General features: G+C 32.6%; 1 protein-coding gene across 1 annotated transcript; it reads left to right on the top strand.

Moving 5' to 3' along the window:
* Positions 1-1,110: 1,110 nt before the first annotated feature.
* Pdc (phosducin) lies at positions 1,111-18,127 on the top strand. The gene is made up of 4 exons (XM_010635426.1): positions 1,111-1,166; positions 10,707-10,791; positions 12,990-13,135; positions 17,546-18,127. Exons 2-4 carry the CDS (start codon positions 10,731-10,733, stop codon positions 18,068-18,070), a joined length of 732 nt encoding a protein of 243 aa, XP_010633728.1. The 5' UTR covers positions 1,111-1,166; positions 10,707-10,730; the 3' UTR covers positions 18,071-18,127.
* Positions 18,128-19,883: the final 1,756 nt, after the last annotated feature.

The raw sequence follows: 19,883 nt of genomic DNA, 5'->3' as shown, positions 1-19,883 counted from the left end.
TTTTTTTTTTTTTTTTTTTTTTTTTTTTTTTTTGGTACCGGGGATCGAACTCAGGTCGTTGTGCTTCCAAGACAGTCTTCAGAACCACTGAGCTAAATCCCTGGCCCCTGAGTTCTTTCATTTAACCTTAAATTTCTTCAGATCCATATTGCTGAAAATGACAAGACTTCATTATTTTCATGGGTGAATAGTATTCCAATTTGCATGTATAACAATTTTCTTTATCCATTCAATTTTGGGGGGGTACTAGGAATTGAACTTGGGACCTTGTGCTTGGGAGGCAGGTAGTGGCAGGCTAAATCCCTGGCTCTATCCATTCAATTTTGATAGACACATTGATTAATTTCATATCTTGGCTATTGTGAATAATACTGCAATAAACATGATAATGTTTTCATTTCTGAGTTACTGATTTGCTTTGGATATAGACACAGTAGAGAGTATGCTATGACAATTCTATTTTGAATTTTTTGAGGAACCGCCATAGAGTTTTCCATAATGACCATACTAATTCACATTTCCACTAACAATGTGTAAGGGTTCCCTTTTCTTTGTATATTTGCCAATACTGGTTATTTTTTGTCTTTTTTGATGAGTCACTCTATGGGAGGGAGGTCATATTTATGGTGAATTTCTGTATTTGTCTAGTAACAATAAAAATTTTTAACACAAAAGGCATTTCATTACACAAAAAGGAGAATAAATTAGCCAGTTGATGAATTTGAGGGAGAAACAGACCATGTTAAATGATGTTGAGAAAGATATTTATTACAGTTAAATCAATAAAATTTCTCGATAAAATATAATCTATTCTTGTCAGAAAAATGGCAAGCGAATTTCTGAAAATAGATATCAGAAGTCTATGCTGGAAAAACATTTTTTTCCTCAAATAATATAAAAAGAGGCAGACAAAGATTGTAATAAAACAATACTTGAATTCTTTGAATTTTAATTTGTTTTGTGCTGCTATTAATGAACAGCCTTCATTAATTCTCTTATTTCAATGTCAATCCTATTACATGTACAGAGCTATTTCTGCAAGAGTCATCAATATCTAGGGATTTTAAATCTGAGCTTAAACTTTTCCAGGCTCAAAAGGAGTTCAGTAGTCAGGGATTTTCACTCACAGAACACAATCAAGGACACCAGCCACAGAGACCTAAACTGTGAGTCTGCAAGTGGACTTTTTGATAATTTTAAAAATTTCAACTTAGGATAAAGAATAATGATTTCAAAGTTATGCATTACTGTGTTTTTTCAAAATAATTTAAAGTAACAAAGTATTGATTTTTCTATAGAAAGACAGTTACATACTGTCTTCCTTCTTCAAGTGATTTGCACTTGTCATTTCTACTTATAAAAATTCAGAGTAAACACAATTTTGAGTTTGATATTCTAGACAGTTAAAATAAGACCATGAATAGAGATTTATTTTGAAATTTTAAATTATTCAGTCCTCACTTTGAGTGAAGAGAGAAATGAAGGGAAGAAATGATTGCTTGCACTTCATGTTTGAGAATTTGGCTTCCAAGATTTGAAAGGTAGTATGCATTCAACATTCAAGCATTCTCAGATCTCTGAATTGGATACTTAATTGTGTGTTTGGGGGCTCTTTCTTTAATAGTACATTTTGAGGTTGTTCTTTCCTTTTTAAACCTTAAAGTGGAAAAAGTAATGTCTTTCAAATGACTAGTCATTTTATGAGACAGAAATGACATTTTCAAAAGGAATATTGAAAATCGTTGATATTTGTCAAATTGGGTGAAAATTTTCAACTATATTTTCTTCTATTTCCCTAGCATGAAGCTAATTATTAGAAATAAGTTTTACTTTGCATCATGAAAATAAGTGTAGTTTAGTTTTCCCATTGTTTTTGCAATGATGTCATTTCATTTGCTACAAAAATAATTTGACTGTAAAATCCATTTTAACTATATATACTTTTGCCCATTCTAGCTGCTACTTAGAATCACCTAACATTGAAACTAGAAAAAACTTAAGAGATTATTTATTCATCATGGTATGATTTGCCAAAATACTATGTTGATAGACTAGATTTGATGTTATTTTCAAAATATATGTGAATTATTGATGGTAACATGTGTAATGAAATTCAATCTGAAATAAGTGTATTTATAAGACAGGGATATTTAGAAAAGAACGACAGCTGCTCTGAATTTCCTGCAAGATTCTGACACTCTTTTGTTCTCTAGAATAAGTAATAGAATATCTACATGTAATAAGAACAAACATGGATAGGTTGATGTGTTTTCATAGGAGCAACAATCCAAGTATCATTTTGAAAGCTGATATTTTCCCAAATTAAATTTTCTTACCAATGATATAGAATGACAATTACAAATTTTCTATTTGTTAAGCATCTTTGACATGTAAATTGTTTAAATGGCTTCTTACATCTTCCACCTATCCACCCTCATTTGTTGAAAAAGCAAAAACTATTTTAGTAGCATAGGAGTTAAGAAAACATTATATTCTGTGCAGTATCTTATATTAAAATATCACAGTTCTTCAAAGTTGTCGTGAACTGTAGCTAAATTCTGGGAAGTACTACATAAATTAAGTATATTTTCAATAGTATCAAGGTTTGTGTTTTATGAGTAAATGAGAGGAAAACATCTACTGAGTGCCAATAATCTACATGGCTTTTAAAAAAATCATTTTAGTCATTTTAAAAACTAAATCTTGTATTCCAGTAATCATTTGGGGAGTTAATTTTTTTCACTGCTTATTGGTACTTTTTAGGTATACAATACAGTTACATTCATCATTAGGATCTTGTACATTTACATGATGTATCTTGGTTCTTATTTTTTCCCCATACCCCTGTCCTCCCTTCACCCCGGTACCAGAGATCAAACTGAGGAGCTTTCAAGGCAGGCAAAGCACCAATGAGCTAAATCCGCCATCCATGGGAGTTATTTTTTAAAGAAAATTTTCATTGTGACACACAAAAGTTGATCTATCCCAAAATTAACAACTAGGGTAACCCAGAGTAGCAACAGGAATCCCGAGTGTTGTTACTATCTCTGCAAAATCTTACTTCATTTGAAAACTGAAAAGCAAAGACATATATAAAGAAAATGTGTAAATGAAAAAGGGAAATCAAACAGAAAATGACTTAACAATTGGCAAAGTCACAAGTAGGAAAGTTAATTCTTTGGAAAACAAACACGTTACATTCAAATTAAGTCATCATGCCCATATTCCATTTGGGCAAACATCTTCAGAAAATCTTTTTAATATTATTTTCAAGCAATTTCATGTACATTTTATTGGCCTACATTTATCAAGTTTATCTTTTTGAATTTTGTATGTTCTTAAAAGACTTGTGGCAAATAGACCTTATAAAAAGTAAATCTGGGCCAGTGATTTAGCTCTGTGGTTCTGGCACCTGCCTCGCAAGCACAAGGACCCGAGTTTGATCCCTGGTACCAAAAAAAAAGTAAATAAATAAAAATAAAAGTAAAAGTAAATAAAAGTACTATAATAGAGATCCTCAGTCATGGAATAGAAAACTATGAACAGCATGTGTGTAACTATGTAAATATACATATACTGTTTGAGTGGCAGAGGAAATTAGACATAAGCAATGCATATATGCAATGATTCCTAAATTAAATTTAGATTCGTTTGACTCAACAAATTATTTTTAAATATTTGATTTCAGTATTTTAGTTTATTTATTATCAAATTAGTCTTTATTCAAAAGCTATTACATGCCTCGTACTAAAAACTACATAATTTCTCTCATTTAATACTCATATAACTGTTTCAAATAGATACTATTACTAATCCCAGTTTATAAATAAAAAAACTAAGGCACAGATAGTTTTAGTGATTTGTGAAGGGTCATTCAGCTTATAGCTGGCAGAGCTAGATTTGAAACTAAGTGTCCAAATGCTAATCATAATGGTACCACTTGGAAGCATGCAAGTGCGTAACTCCTCCTTTGAGAAGATCAACACAAATAAATGAGGGAGTAATTTAAGAAATGAATAGATATGAGACATAAAATCTCTTCTATATTGATATTAACCTAAGGCCACATCATTCTTAGCTAATAATCTCTCATTCTTGAAATCATTTAATAAAGAGGAGGGGTTAAAAAAAGAAAATATTACTTTAGTGAAATAATTAGATGAGTCTTTATGATTTGAAAAACAGTGGAGGTCTCTACCAGCCCAGTAATACTCCATGCCCTGACACAGTATTATCTTATATATAGCTGATATGAAATTTCTACCACTGATAACTTTTAAGAAAAAAGAAGAACTGCTTTACAGGAATCCAGTAAGACACTGGAGAATACACGGATGACAAGAGTTAGAATATTTACATTAGCATATTAGTATTGGTGAGCACATTAACCAGGCTTAGTTGATCAGATTAGCACACATACACCTTGGAAAAACCAGGAACACAAAGACCTAAGGAGATAAATGGTTAGAGGTGAAAAAAATGTGTAGAATCTGAATCTCTGCAAGGGTATGTGGCATACAGTGTGACACTCTTATGATCAAGACATAGAATCTGCTGTATAATAGCAGTGGTGAAGTCTGATGCTACTGAGTTAGCCTGCTGAATAGTTTTGCTGGTGTCAGCCATCTCACAATGACGGATGCTTCTGATTCTATTGCAGTTAGTTTATTAACACTAATATCTCCTTTAGAACATAAGAATGACTCAAAAACTGACCAAGGAAACAATAGGCATTTGTATTATCTAACATGAAAGAGAATCCTGGCCTATAGCTGTTAACTCTCAAGGGCATCCCAGGAATATGGGTCCAAAAGCAGGAAAGAACTAGTGAAGAATAAAAACAATTATTAGTTCTAGAGAAGCTTCATTTCCAAAACTGAAATTTTTACAAGGTCAGTTGGGAACCCTGAAAAATCAGGAAGTGTCAAAGCTCTAGCTAGCAATAAAGGAAAGGACTGGCTATGGAGGTGCAGAGCACAGAAATAGTGGCCAGAATCTGCATAATTCAAATTATTCTTAAAAGACAGATCCAGGAAGTGTGAACTGAACTGTATCCCCCCACATATACACAAAGTTCACACGATGAAGATGAAGTTCTAAACACCCATGTGATATGTCTGAAGACCTTTACAGAAGTTATTAAGCCTAAATGAGGCCATGAGGGTATATCCCTAATCATATAGGATTAGTGTATTTACAAGAAGAGACACCGAGGAGCTTGTTCTCTCTCAGCCACATGGCTGTCTGCAAGCCAGAAAAAGAGCTGTCACGAGAAACTGACCTAGCTGGATCTTGATTCAGATTATGAGAAGACAAACTTCTGTTGTTTAAGTCACAGATTCTGTGGTATTTTGTTATAGTCTCCGAAACAGACACCAAGCAACTGTGTCTATTTGTGACTTTTGTAACATTAAAAAGCAGTAGAAAGTTTGAAAGATTGAAGTGTATGTTTTCAAAGATATGCTACATGCTAAGAATGTTTTAATATAAAATGGGCTAGAAAATAACAGACCTATGAAACAGATTTAATTTTGGAAATTCCAATTAAAGATTTCTGAAGCTATAGAATTGTTATTTCAAACTACTTTAAAAAATAAAATACCATTCTTTGGAGTGCAGAATTCACTCTCTTAAATGGTTGATATGAATCTACAAATGAAATCTCTCACCTCATGTACAAATCTCCACATAATCTCACAGACACTCCATACTTTTGCCACACATGCAAGAGCAGTTCTATAAGAACATTTCCTAGTTTTATTCTTATACATAATTGATGTGCATTACTTATTAAATTTTTTGTAAATAATCTAGAGACACAGAACTGATTATAAATTCTCAATCTCATATGACTAGCAAGAACCAACTTCAGATAAAGCCATTTTTTGTTTTATATTGACTTGTCAGGGTCACTATCAGTCATTTGCAATTAAATGAAATAAAAAGACTTCATTAAAAAATAAATAAAATAAAATAAAAAATAAAAAAGACTTCATTATATTCAGTACAAACTAAGGAGGTTTAATCTAAAACAGAAATATATTATTCAAATAAGTACCATCTCTAGGTATTTAGGGACATGATTACTTATTTATTATTTTGCATAGTCTCATATTGGTTTTAATGCATATGAAAATATTTAAATTGGCTTATTTGATCAATGGATTAATTCACTCATTAAGCACTGTACTGAAGAGCCAATAGTGTATTAGAAAAATGAGGATTTTGGAAGTTTGAAGAGTCAGAGATTTTAAATCTGGCTCTATATGTTCCATATTTCTGTGAGCTATAGCAGTCCTTTTATCTTTAAGAGCCTCACAGCACTGAAAAACAAGGAAAATAGCTTTGTGAGACTTTAAAATAATATGTATAAAGTACCCACCACATAGCTGTTCTCAAAAACTACTGCTGCTATCACTTATGAAATATATTTAATGTACAATACAATTATAAGAAGACAGCCAATAAAAAAAATCTGTCCTCAGAGAACTTATCATAGTGGAGTAAATCATACAAAAGTAAGTACCAAAATTATTTACAGTCTAGGAGAGAAGTCAGCCTAGGGTACAGTGGGAAGCGGATCCCACTATTTGAAAATCTACCAATAAAGTACAGCAGATAGTCTTGCAAACAAAGTACCTTTTAGGAACACTGAGAGTCTACAAATCAATTCCAAACTAGACATTCTAATTAGACTACATCAGTATATTTGATAATTGACAATTGTCATCACAGCATTATACGACCAAAGATGATGACAATGAAATGGTCACTAGCTCAAGTGACACAAGAACAAGCAGACTCATTTATATTCACCTCACTTTATTTCTTCATAATTACTGTACCATGTTTGGAAGCATTTTAAGGAGACAGTTGGAGAATGTTATCACCTATAAACCATTACTTTTATTAACATTAAAATCCTAAATTGGCTGGGTGTGGTGGCTCACATCTGTAATCCCAGCACTCGGGAGGCTGAGGCAGGAGGATCACTATGAGTTCGAGACCAGCCTGGACTATATAGTGTGTTCCAGGTCAGTTTCAACTATGTAGTGAGAACCTGTCTCAAAAAGCCAAAAAAAAAAAAAAAAATCCTAAATTAAGAAGAAAATCAAACCCTAACTCAGGAGAATTATATTTTAAACTACATTTCTTGCCAAAATTACCTTTGTCCTTTTTCTTTTGAAGAGTTTGGCTATGCCCTTTTAAATAAATAATATTCTGTCAAAAGTCATCAAGTCATAATTTTACATAATGCTGATTTTATTACTTAGAACATAAGAAACATTGTAGATTTTAATAAGCAAGATGGGAGATACGGTAACTATAAATCACAGTAAATTTTGGTGAAGGCAGGGGGTTTTTCTTTATGAAATTATTTGTAATGTGTGCAGTACATAATAATTGCATTCATTATGGGAGTTCACTCATGTACATGATGCATCTTAATTCTTACACCCCCTCCCTTTCTCTTCCCCTCCCCGTACTCACTTCTCCCCCCACAAATCTCTGAGTCCCTTCCCCATTTGCAAAAGATCTATCTCCCTAGTTTCGATTATCTGTCTTTTCTTTTGATCTTTGATTTATTTCTACTTTGGGTTTCTCATATAAAAGGAACTATGTAATATTTAAACTGTGTGTCTGATTTATTTCACCTAACATCATGATCTCAGGTTGTATCCATTTGTCTACAAATAGTTCAAGTTTATCACTTAAAATGGAGTAGTACTCCATTTTATATAAATAATACATTTTCATTATAAATTAATATATTGGTGGAAATATAGGCCACTTCCAAGATTTAGCTATTATGAACTGTTTGGTAGCATGTTTTCTTTTGTTCTTGCCGTTATCACCAATTTCCAGTCACACAGAAATACACTTACTATCTCTAATAATCCTATTGTCTTTTTAAATTCATTAAGGTACAGCAAATGTGGAAGTTTTAATCACTAATAATACCACTGCAGGCCAGATACTGATTTTTAAATTACAGATACATTGTATACAAGTACATAAAAATGTTCTTTTTTATTTTATCCAACAGACATGTAGAACACTTACTATGTGCAAGGAACCAAGTGACTTATACATACTAATTCAATTATTTTTATGATGCTAATACACATTTTTTTTTGTTTGTTTTTTTGAGACAGGGTCTCACTATTTGAGACTGACCTGGAACTCACTATGTAGCCCAGGCTGGTCTCAAACTCACAGCAATCCTCCTGCCTCAGCCTCCTCAGTTCTGGGATTACAGGTGTGTGCCACCACGCCCAGCTTGCTAATACACATTTTGAATAAGATAAATTTTGGGGCATAATCAGCAAACTCCAGAATGAGGTAGTAATAGGGGAAATTAATAGGAATATATATCAAATTTATAAAAAGGTAATAATATCCTACTACCCTCTGCAGAGGCCACAAGCTGTACAAGAAAACATATCCAAGTCTCCATATTTTTATTATAATTTGTTCACTACCTACAACAGCAGTAACAAATTTTGACAATTTTTGTATTTTAATGTAGGTAAGGATGGACTTTTTTACTAAAACAAGCAATCCAGGTCACTTAAATCTTAGTATTAGTAAGCGCCTTAGTGAGAGTATTGTTCTTCAAGAAATATGTCCTACACATAATCTGTTCTCAATATGTACTGATCCAATGAATGAATCAGGTCTGTTCTAAATGATGGATTTTTTTTATTAAAGAGATTTCTTAAGATTGGAAAAGGCATTTTCTGAAAAGTTAAAATTTCTCTTTTCCACTAGATTGACAATGTAGTTATCAAGAAATAAGTTAATAAGAAAGCTATATTTCTGTCTCTATAACATTTGAAATAAAATTTGAAAAACTTTTGAATCTCTACTTTTCTAGAAATTAAAGTTATTAAAATTAACAAGCAAGTCAACATTTCTTTGTTCTATTTTAAGTAATTGCACTAAGTCATTAAACTGTTTTTGTCAAACAGTATATATATTTTTTCTTTTCCATTATTATTTTAAATTACTAAATATCTTCAATTTAATATTTATTTTTACATTCATAGTTACATAAATACTGTGAAATGGACTTGTTTTCCCACAACAGCTTTTTCTTTGTCTTTTGTTCCACTAGTACATGTTTTGTTTTTTGTTTCTTTGTTTTGGGTTGTGTGTGTGTGTGTGCGCGTGTGTGTAAGCGCTGAGGATAAAACTTGGGCCCTTGAGTTTGCAAGGCAGGTGGTGGAACCACTGAGCCAAATCCCTGACTGTTCCACTAGTACATGTTTGCAGTATATACATAATTATATTCATTGTGGGGAGTTGGTATATGTACATAATTTAATTCTTTTTTTTTTTTTTTGGTACCAGGGATTGAACTCAGGACCGTGCACTTGTGAGGCAGGCAGCAGAACCACTGAGCTAAATCCCCAGCCATAACTTAATTCTTTTTATTTTCTCATTTCTCCTCCCTCGTTCCCTCCATCTCTAATTCCCTTCCCATTTTCAAAAGATCTATTTTCTTGTTTCCTATTGTCTATTTTTATTTTACACTTTAAATTATCTATACTTTAGGTTTGTCATATAAGAGAGATGATGTAATACTTAAGCTTGTATGTCTAATTTATTTCACTTATTATGTCTGAAGGTGCATCCATTTTCCTAGAAATGACTCAAATTTATTCTTATTTATACAGAGCGGTACTCCATTGTGCCATTTCTTGTTCAGGAGGGAAAAATCAATTGGTAACTTTGACCTCCAGTGATTCTGGATAAAGATTATGGTAACTAGGAAACAGGAAGCTTATAAGACCACTGCAAGTATTGAAACCAGAAGTCAAGGAAAAAAGGAACCAAGACAAAAACTTCTACTTTATTATCCTGTGCCTTTGGATAAAAACTAAGAAAGAATTCAATAAATAAGCTGGATAATATTAGTGCTTAAAACTGACTCTGAAAGGAGACAAAAGTTAAAAATGTGAAGGACAATAGTATAATCTAGCATTAATGTATACTACCTTGATGAAAATTTCAGGAAAATCATAAGTATTTGTATTCCTTAGAGAATAGATTCGTGTGTATAAAAATTGAGTTTTCCAGATAAATGAAAGATAAAACACACAGGTTGCATTCATTAAGTTCTATATGAAGGCATCAAGGCATTTCCTATGAATGAAAATGACCATGTGCCCTTAGATTTTAGCTTTTCCAAAATATTGGAGGCTTAGTTACTGGTTGTTTTGATTTGCTTGGTGGAAAACTTGCTCTTTGATATAGAAAGATATATGTCAAGTATTATTAATGAACATTTTATTATAATATAAAATGTTTAGATATTATTTTATGAATTTGATAAACTAAAAAAAATTGTAATCAGCAATGTTCGTCAAGTATACAGACCTAAAATGAAGGCATAAGTACAAACAAGAAAAAACAGCCAGGTGTGGTGGTGCACTTCTGTAGTCCCAACACTCAGAAAGATGAGGCAGGGGGTATCACCAGGACTTTAAAGCTGATCCAGGCTACACAGTGAGTTTAAGGCCAGCCTGAACTACTTAGCAGTACACTGTCTCACACACACACACACACACACACACACACACACACACACACACAAATATATATGCATACACACACACATATATATATATTTTATATATATGTATGTTTGCATGTATATTTCAGAATTCAACTTTATTGTTACTGCTTTGTTCATTCTATAGATCGTGTCAAATCCAGTCCCTAAAATGGAAGAAGCCAAAAGCCACAGATTGGAGGAAGATTTTGAAGGACAAGCCACACATACAGGTAAGGAAAAGAAGAAAAAATAGTTATACAATTAAGATTAAATCTAGAAATATCTAATACTCTTAATGATAATATTTATTATTGAATTTAAGCCATATATTCATAGGTAATAGAAAAAAATATAAAAATTTTTTCAGTAAATTAATTAAAATTGAAATAACTTATAAAAGTCTTAATGTTAGAGGATGTGAAGAAACAATAATCTGATAATTTCTTGCTACTCAACTATCACAGATCTATCCATGATATAAACAACTTACACTCTCCCCTACCAATGAATCAATAAAACCAGTAGGTCAAAAGTAAACAAGTCATCTTTTAATTTTTAATATGAAAAAATAAAAAGAATGATAAAATATTCTTGGATCAAGTGGATTTCAATTTAGCCTGTTCTCTTAACCTGTTAAATTGTAGGTGGCTCTCTATATTCCACTGAGAGCTTAAAAGTTAAATACCATGATTTAAATTTTTAAACTCAGATTTCTTATAATTCTATTGAATCTTATTTGACTAGTAATTCCTTGTATCTTTTAATATGGATTGAAGCCTTTAAATTCAGCCCAGAAGTTTAAATTAATTTCACACTAATACTAAACAAAATACATGGAAATTCATTATACAATGGCTATATGAAGACTATCTTTCTAAGTATGATTTAAATTTTTTTTAAGTAAAATGGTATAATCAGTGGAAGGAAGGAAAAAGAGGAAGAGGAAAATAAGGAAAAAGGAGGATGAGAAACAAAGGAAATATTTGCAGTCTGTCAAAAGTTACCAAAAGCAAATCTTTTAAACAACAACAAAAATTAACAAATTGTAAAAAATATTTGCAAATCAATAGACAATAGGATTTATGCTTAATATATTAAAAGCACCTACCAATTAATAAAGGAAAAAAAATCAATACTCAAACAAGATAAAGAGCAAAGATCAAATGAGCTATTCACCTCAGGGGTGGAGTATAAAAAAAAAGTCATAAAGTTAGAACTTTGGTAAAATCTGTTCTTTTCTCACACATTTCCAAAATTGCCTTGCAAGAGCAAGGACCCGAGTTCAATTTCCGTTACAAAAAAAAAAAAAAAAAAAAAAAAAAATCTTCGGCTGCCTGCCTTACATATTAGTTATAACCATCAATGTTAACGGTCTCAATTCACCAGTCAAAAGAAACAGACTGGCAGAATGGATGAAGAAGCAACTCCAACAATATGCTGCATACAAGAAACACACTTAATTCAAAAGCAGATGAGGGGAACAGTGCCAGAGCAGAAGGGGTGAGGGTCCACACCTAGACCTCAAGGCCACACCTCCATTACTCACCTCAATGCACTTAGAGGTATGCTCCCCCAATCCTCCAAGCAGATCTCAAAGTCAATCAAGTTGAACCTCTACCCTAACTGCCACATTATAGAATGTGATATTAAAGGCATGGAAGATTAAGTTTTGGTAAAAGATGTTTTCAAGAATTAAAGGTTTTGTTCTAGGCACTTTTATTTTTCACAAAAATTGAGTATTAGAATTCTAATTGGATCATCCTTGTTTTAACTACTGTAATTTTTCTTAAATATGTAAATTTCATCCTTTCTGTATTTATGAAAGATTCTTAGAATCTTAGATAGAATTGGATAGACATGGAATTATTTTCTTAAAGTTATTTTAGTTTTGTTAATTGAGGTCAGGCCTCCTTTTGTTTGGCTGTCTTTTAAGATTGCTTTGCCCAAAATCCCAGTATAGTGCCAATGTTAGTTTATTGATGTTTCTTATGTAACAAAAGTGCTATTTTTACTAATGCTAGTTTCTCCATATGTTCTGATTTTAATATGTTTATGCCCAAACTTTGCTACTTGTTCAAAGTATATAATTTATATCTTTATTAATGCAAATGTTTCAAAAATTCTTTGCCCAACCTCATTTAACAAGATTAATGTGGAAGAAAATTTTTACCAGAACAGTAGGGAATTTCTTTTCTTTTCTTTTCTTTTTGGTACCAGACATTGAACTCAGGTCCTTACCAGCCCTTAGCGGTGACACTACTAAGTTAAATGCCCAGAACAGTAGGGGAATTTCTAGTCCAAACAAGATATCTGTTTCTTTTGTAGGAGATGTCAAGTCTACTCTCATGACAATACTTACACAAATATCAATTGTTCAAAAAGCTCTTTGGAAATAAAAAGAGAAACATTTATTTTAATTTTATTACAGGACCCAAAGGAGTAATAAATGATTGGAGAAAGTTTAAGCTAGAGAGTGAAGATAGTGAATCAATCCCACCTAGCAAGAAGAAGATTCTCAGACAAATATCTTCTCCTCAGAGTAGAGATGACAAAGACTCAAAAGTCAGCAGAAAGGTAAGACAAGGAAAAAGTTAATAATGGATCGCTTACAATGTTTTCTAGTCTAAATCACACTTAATACGTAAACTACATTATAATATTAGCAAATAATCTGTGGTGACGCATGCATGTAATCCAGCAACTTGAGAGGCTGAGACGGAACGGTCACAAGTTTGAGCCCATTTGGGCCATCTAGCTATTTACCAAGACACTGTCTCAAAATGAAAAATAAAAAAGTTGGAGGGCCGGTGATTTAGCTCAGTGGTTCTGCCGCGCAAGCGCAAGGTCCAGAGTTCGATCCCTGGTATAAAAAAAAAAAAAAAAGTTGGGATATACTCAGTATAAAGATCTTAGGTTTGACCTGGAGTAACATAAAAAATAAAGAAAAATATATAAAATATATTTATTGCAGTATAGTATATAATGGCAAAGAAAAATGGAAATGAAATGAATGCTTATCGAAGTACTCCACACTAAGTAAAATATACATGCTAAAGGAACAAATTGCCAAGAACATTTTCACAATGTGATAAAACAAAATACAGATAATTTTTAATTAGATAAATGATTCTATGCTCTAGAGCAGTAAAAGACATGTCTGTATATTTGTATGCCTACGTGGTCATAAGTAAATGAGTTTGTATTTAGAAAAGTACGAAGACACTTATCGTTGACAGTATTACTAATTTGAAAGAATGAGATTGGTTAGGCAAAGAAAAAGGAGGTAAATATAATAAATCCCTTCTTTAAAAAAGATATTCATTGTAAAATATCTTGTACCTGCTTTATGATACATACTAGTGACCGTGCTTTATCAGAGCTATAGTTAATCATATGACTCTAGAATGTTCTCTTTCCAGAGGATGATTAAGATGCCAAAAAAAAAAAAATGGTGCCAGGTACGACAACATCAACAGAACGTTGCTCTTTTCTGGATATTATTCTTTTCTTTGTTTTTTTTTTTTAATGGAATGTGCTGAATGTCTATAATTTTGTTCAGATGACTGCAGAACCTGGAAAAGCTGTTGCTGCTATCAATGCATAACATACTGCTATTATTAGTCTTTTTATATAAATATAAATATATATACATATATATATATATTGAATTTTGGGAAACTTTAACAGTGCTGTCAACTTTGGAAAAAGTTATCCCCAATTTACTGTGTTGAGTTGGCATTGTACAGAAATGGACAGCTATATTGGTCTAGAAATGTTAATTTTTTTTCCATTTGTACAGGAGTAATACACTGTACTAAATATGTAAGGTCATATCTACGTGATTACAGAAACTAGTAAAGTATTCTCTAAATAATGAAAAAAAGGATAGGATAAGACTACAAGAGCAAGAAGCAATTTAAATATGCTAAGGGACCATTTTCATCTTCAGAATTAAGGATTATTTTAATCTTACATCATCGCCTTTTATCTTTTACTTTCCTTTTTAGTTTTATTTTAGGATTCCCTATTTTTAATGTTCAGACAGAGATTTCTTTAACTGAAATAACGAATAGTTTCTCTGGTGTGAAAAACTATAATAGTACACAAGATCCTAATGAGATAATTAATAATGTGAAATAGGAAGTAAAGGGCTGAAGGTGTAGAGAAAGTGGGAAGGGTAGGAGAAAGGTAATAAGGAGAGGAAAAAAATATGAGAAATTGAAAAAATGGAAATAAAGTGTTTGTAAATGGGGAGGGAGGAGGGGGTGAAGGGAGGGCAGGAACAAGGGGAAAAAGAGACTCAAGACCTATTATGTAAAGGTACAGGATCCCAATAATGAATATAACTGTATTGTATGCCTAGATTGTACCAACAAACTCAATAAAAAGAAACAAAAAACAAAAACAAAAAGAGATATTCATGGGGCAGGGATTTAGCTCAGTGGTTCTGCTGCCTGCCTCGCAAGCGCAAAGTCCCGAGTTCAATCCCTGTCCCCCCCAAAAAAAGAGAGAGAGATTTCTCTTCTTTTGTTGTTTTTTTTTTTAGAGAGGGTCTCACTGTGTAGTTGAGACTGACCTGGAACTCACTATGTAGCCCAGGCTGGTCTCGGACTCAAGTGATCCTCCTGCCTCAGCCTCCCGAGTGCTGGGATTACAGGCATGCACCACCACGCCTGGCAGAGATTTCTCTTAAAAAGTATTATTTTAAAAAAAGATCTCACATGGATGGGCCGGGGATTTAGTTCAGTGGTTCTGCCACCTGCCTCACAAGTGCAAGGATCCGAGTTCAATCTCCAGTACCCCAAAAAAAGATCTCACCTAAACTAGATAATGTCTATGTCAACTCTAAATTGTTAAAGAAAATTAACTGAGTATTAAATTGATAAAATTTCAGTATTTACTACTTCCTTTCTTTAGCTTCACGTCATTTTTGAATCATAATTAATATTTATTATTTGTATAAAAATGATAATAATAAGGGAAACCATAAGGTGATTCTCATTTGTGGAGAAAACAATCACTTTAGTGGATTATTTATCTACAAATCAGTGTATATTCATCCTACACTAAGTCTCAGCAGACGGATTATAAAATCAGAAATATTCCATAGTCCAAGGCTTCTGTTCATGGTGGTGGGACTGAGGTTGATTCCTATACTTAGTCACAATACAATGTGAATTTCACAATTAAATTTTCCATTTGCAAAATTATAAGAATTCCTCTTCCACTTGTTTTGAACAACTGTGAAGAATAAATAAACATTAAAGTGTTTTGCACCATAAAATACTATGCATATGTGAGACATTATCATTAAAGATTTTGTGCTAAGGGTAAGCTTTGGAAATGTATCTGAATACCTAAGTATCTAAATATTCACCTGAATATGTGAAGGGAATAGGTTTTTATATGAATGCTCAAATGTATCTTCAAATCACTATTTGTGTGTTCCTTCTGTCTTATTAAATTAATAAGACTATGGCAACAACTTAAGGATTATACCAAACATAATTGTTAAGGCTAAAACAAATTAAACTGGGACAACAATGTAAGACAGAAAAGTATAGGCTAAGAAAAAGAATGAGGAATAAATGCAGAAACAGGAAATAAAAACATGAAGGATATGTATTTGTTTTTTGAAGGACTTGTATTTAAACTGAATCTCAGTATTATTTTATAGAAATGACACTAATGTATCTATCTCAGATGTTTGTTGTGAAGATTAACCAATATAATCTATGCAAGACACCTAAAACATGATAGATTTTCCGTAAACAGTTTCTTGTTTTTTTATTTCTCTACTTTAAGAATTGCTGCTGTTTGAGTGACTTCATAATGATAAGACAGCAGAAGAAGTATCTCATTGGGACTTCCACAGTTGTGGAGTGTTCCATGTCTAATAGTGTCTCTTATGGTAAATGTTCCAATATGTCTTTGTTATGTGTTTTGTTTCATTTTGGTTTTGGTTGGGGGAAGTGTTTAACATTCTACTGAATACATTAATGATGGAGTAGATATTATAAAGGACGGATAATTTTATGGTCTAACCATGATTAAAAGCATCAGTCTTTGCTGATGAAACTTAGATCTTTTCTCATGTTAACCTAAACCAATGTATAAGAATAACTTAGAGGGCTTTTGAAAACCTGGATTACTAAACCTAATCTTTACAGGTTCTAATTCAGCAGATCTGACTGAGCTTGAAAATCTATATTTCCAACAAGTCAGGTGGTGATGCTGCTGCTCTAGACATTAGCTCTCTGGGTTAATTTGATAAACTCTAAATAGTAGTGAATGTATCTTGTTTGAATTCCACCCTACATATTTTTAAAAAGTAAATTGTAAGATTTTTAATAGCTTTTGTGTAGGGAACACTAATTTCAAGGCATATGTTAGGGACGTGTGTGTGTGTGTGTGTGTGTGTGTGTATGCCTGAATGCCCTGTTGTGTTTTTTGTTTGTTTTTATGAAAGCCACCCTAGAATAGAACCTTGCTGGATTTTTTCATTTAAAGTTTTTAAGTAGCATATTTCTGACTGAGTCTATGAGCCACTTGCTCAACTGCATTCAGCAAAGTTTCTATATGTATTTAACCATGAAACAGTTATTGAACTCCTATTCTGAGCCATGTATAAAGCAGAGGTTGAAGATGAGTGAATGGGCCAAAATTCTTGCTCCCACTGAACATGTCAGAAAAACTGATACTAAATAATCAAATACATTCTTCAAGCACAGGTCATATTTATTGCTACAGAAAAAAAAAACAGTGTATACAATAGAGACTGTTGGGGGCCTTTTTAAAGTAATCAAGGGAGGTGACATTTGAACAAACACTTGAATGGAATAAAAAAGAAAGCAGTGGGGAGGTGGTGCTCAGGGCAGACAGAAAAACAAGCACAAACTCCTGGAGCTCGAATGGGTTTGGTGTATCTAACAAACATACATTTCTGACTGAATGACCACTAAAAATTATTTTATATATTCTCAGATGAGCATACAAGAATATGAACTTATCAATCAAGACAAAGAAGATGAAAACTGCCTTCGTAAATACAGGAGACAGTGCATGCAAGATATGCATCAGAAGCTGAGTTTTGGGCCTAGACATGGGTTTGTGTATGAGCTAGAAACTGGGGAGCAATTCCTAGAAACAATTGAAAAGGAGCAGAAGATCACGACAATTGTTGTTCACATTTATGAAGATGGCATTAAGGGCTGTGATGCTCTAAACAGTAGTTTAATATACCTTGCAGCAGAATACCCTATGGTCAAGTTTTGTAAAATGAAAGCTTCCAAAACAGGTGCTGACGACCGTTTTTCCTTAGAGGTACTCCCCACACTGCTTGTCTACAAAGGCGGAGAACTCATAAGCAATTTTATTAGTGTTGCTGAACAGTTCACTGAAGAATTTTTTGCTGCGGATGTGGAGTCTTTCCTAAATGAATATGGATTACTACCAGAAAGAGAAATGCATGCCCTTGAGGATACCAATATGGAAGAAGATGTTGAATAAAGAGTCACTAAATCAATATCTCATATTTATCCTTTACACACTGAACATTGATTTCTGTAATATCCATATTCCTTTACAGAATATTAAATATGGACATGGCTATTGTTATTTACAAAAAAGATTAACACTAAAGTTGTATTATTAGCATTTTTAGCATTAGTTACTCAAATTCATAGAATATTTTACTACAAAAACACCATAATCTTCAGCAATATTATTAGTAAACAAAGAAGATGAAGATAATACTTATATTTTGCTTTTCAAAGTCCCTTTCAAGTTGTGTTAGCTTTTCTTGTTTTTCCCCCAGTGTTATTTAATTTGTTCTTTCCAAACTACATTATTAACTGTACTTTTGCTTCTGTAATAAGAATAAAATACCACAAGGAAATAAGTTTCCTATATGAAGTCTATTTTTGCTTAAATATTACATTATCAATCTCCTAAAAACTTTACAAGGCTCAGAATACAAAAAAGTTTTCATTCAATAAAATACCTTGTACTCCAATCACATCAATAAAAAGAAAATTAGAAACACTGTGCCACATTTAAATTGTAAAAAATGTTGCATGTATTAAAAAGGCAGGATGGGGGCTGAGGATTTAGGGGTCAGCTCTCTGTATCACCTATTTCTCTTTATGCTCTATTATTCATAGTCTTGAGTTTTTAAATTGCCCTCCATTTAAAATATGCTCATTTATAATGTTAAATTTCCAGCTATCACTGACTTCTGTGATTTTCTTTATCATAGTGTCTGACAAAAGAGGTATCTAAAGTCACCATATTTACCCTTTATTTCCTTTTTATTTTTTATTGCACTCTAATCGGGCTTTTGTCCCTACTTTCTTCCTAGCACTCTAATTACAGTTGGAGTCTTGTCAAACTTCATGGCTAACTCTTTTAAACAGGGTCTCACTATGTATTTCAGGCTGGCCCTGAACTCATGGCAATCTTCCTGACTCAGGCTCCCAAGTGCAAGGATTATGGAATACATCACCACACCTAGCTCTTAATGGCTAATTCTTATTTCTTATTTTATTGTCTTCTATAAACCCCCCTTTGGAGTCTCCTCTGGTGTTGACCATTCACTGCCTGTTGCCTACTATGTTCGTGACGAATCCTTCAAAGTCCTTCACTGGCTTCTTCAAATTCTCACTCTAGGAAACCTCCTCCAGCCCTTTGTCTTAACTATCCCTTAAATTCAGTCCATTCTCAAATTCAGCTTCACATCCTTCCTGGGCTCCAAAATCCTTCATTTCAACTAGAGAAATGGAGGAAAGAACTAAAGGAAAAATGGGAAAGCAAAAAGGTCTTGCTGTTTGTATTTATATTAACGATACAAAGATGCATAAGATAGGCTTTTTTACTCTGACTAAACCACAATGAATAGTCACTCACATATTATTGCTGTTTTGTACATGTATCTAAAATCCCAAATCTTTATTTCTGTTTCTGAATTAGGAACTGTTTTAAGGACCCCATGGCCTATTTCTAAGTTAGTGAACAACAATCATATCACATGGAGAAAAAGTGCTAGGAGGGAGGTATGCAGGATAATTATGTAAGGAGCTTTTAAAAATAGCTCAACATGTTTTCTATTATCAAGCAAAGGCTAGCAAATGTATTAATCCTAGTTGTCTATCAAGGAATTACTGGGCATAAAGCCTACAGCAAAATATAGAATTCTTAAGGACCCGAGTTCGATCCCTGGTACCAAAAAAAAAAAAAAAAAAAAGAATTCTTGCACAAGATATTTATAATTCAAGAATATCCTGGTATAATAGCTTAAGAATGACACTAATTCCATGGCTAGAAG

This window comes from Fukomys damarensis, unplaced genomic scaffold (genome assembly GCF_012274545.1).
Source record: "Fukomys damarensis isolate Sample0158 unplaced genomic scaffold, DMR_v1.0_HiC HiC_scaffold_11, whole genome shotgun sequence".
Lineage (NCBI taxonomy): Eukaryota > Metazoa > Chordata > Mammalia > Rodentia > Bathyergidae > Fukomys > Fukomys damarensis.
The sequence above is the reverse complement of the archived record's forward strand: the minus strand, read 5'-3'. Positions and strand labels throughout refer to the sequence as shown.

Bases quoted from the DNA above. Each gene is read 5' to 3' on its own strand.
- Pdc (XM_010635426.1), top strand. From the start codon at position 10,731: ATGGAAGAAGCCAAAAGCCACAGATTGGAGGAAGATTTTGAAGGACAA. The intron at 10,792-12,989 runs GTAAGGAAAAGA...ATTTTATTACAG, and splicing joins AGGACAAGCCACACATACAG to GACCCAAAGGAGTAATAAAT. The intron at 13,136-17,545 runs GTAAGACAAGGA...ATATATTCTCAG, and splicing joins ACTCAAAAGTCAGCAGAAAG to ATGAGCATACAAGAATATGA.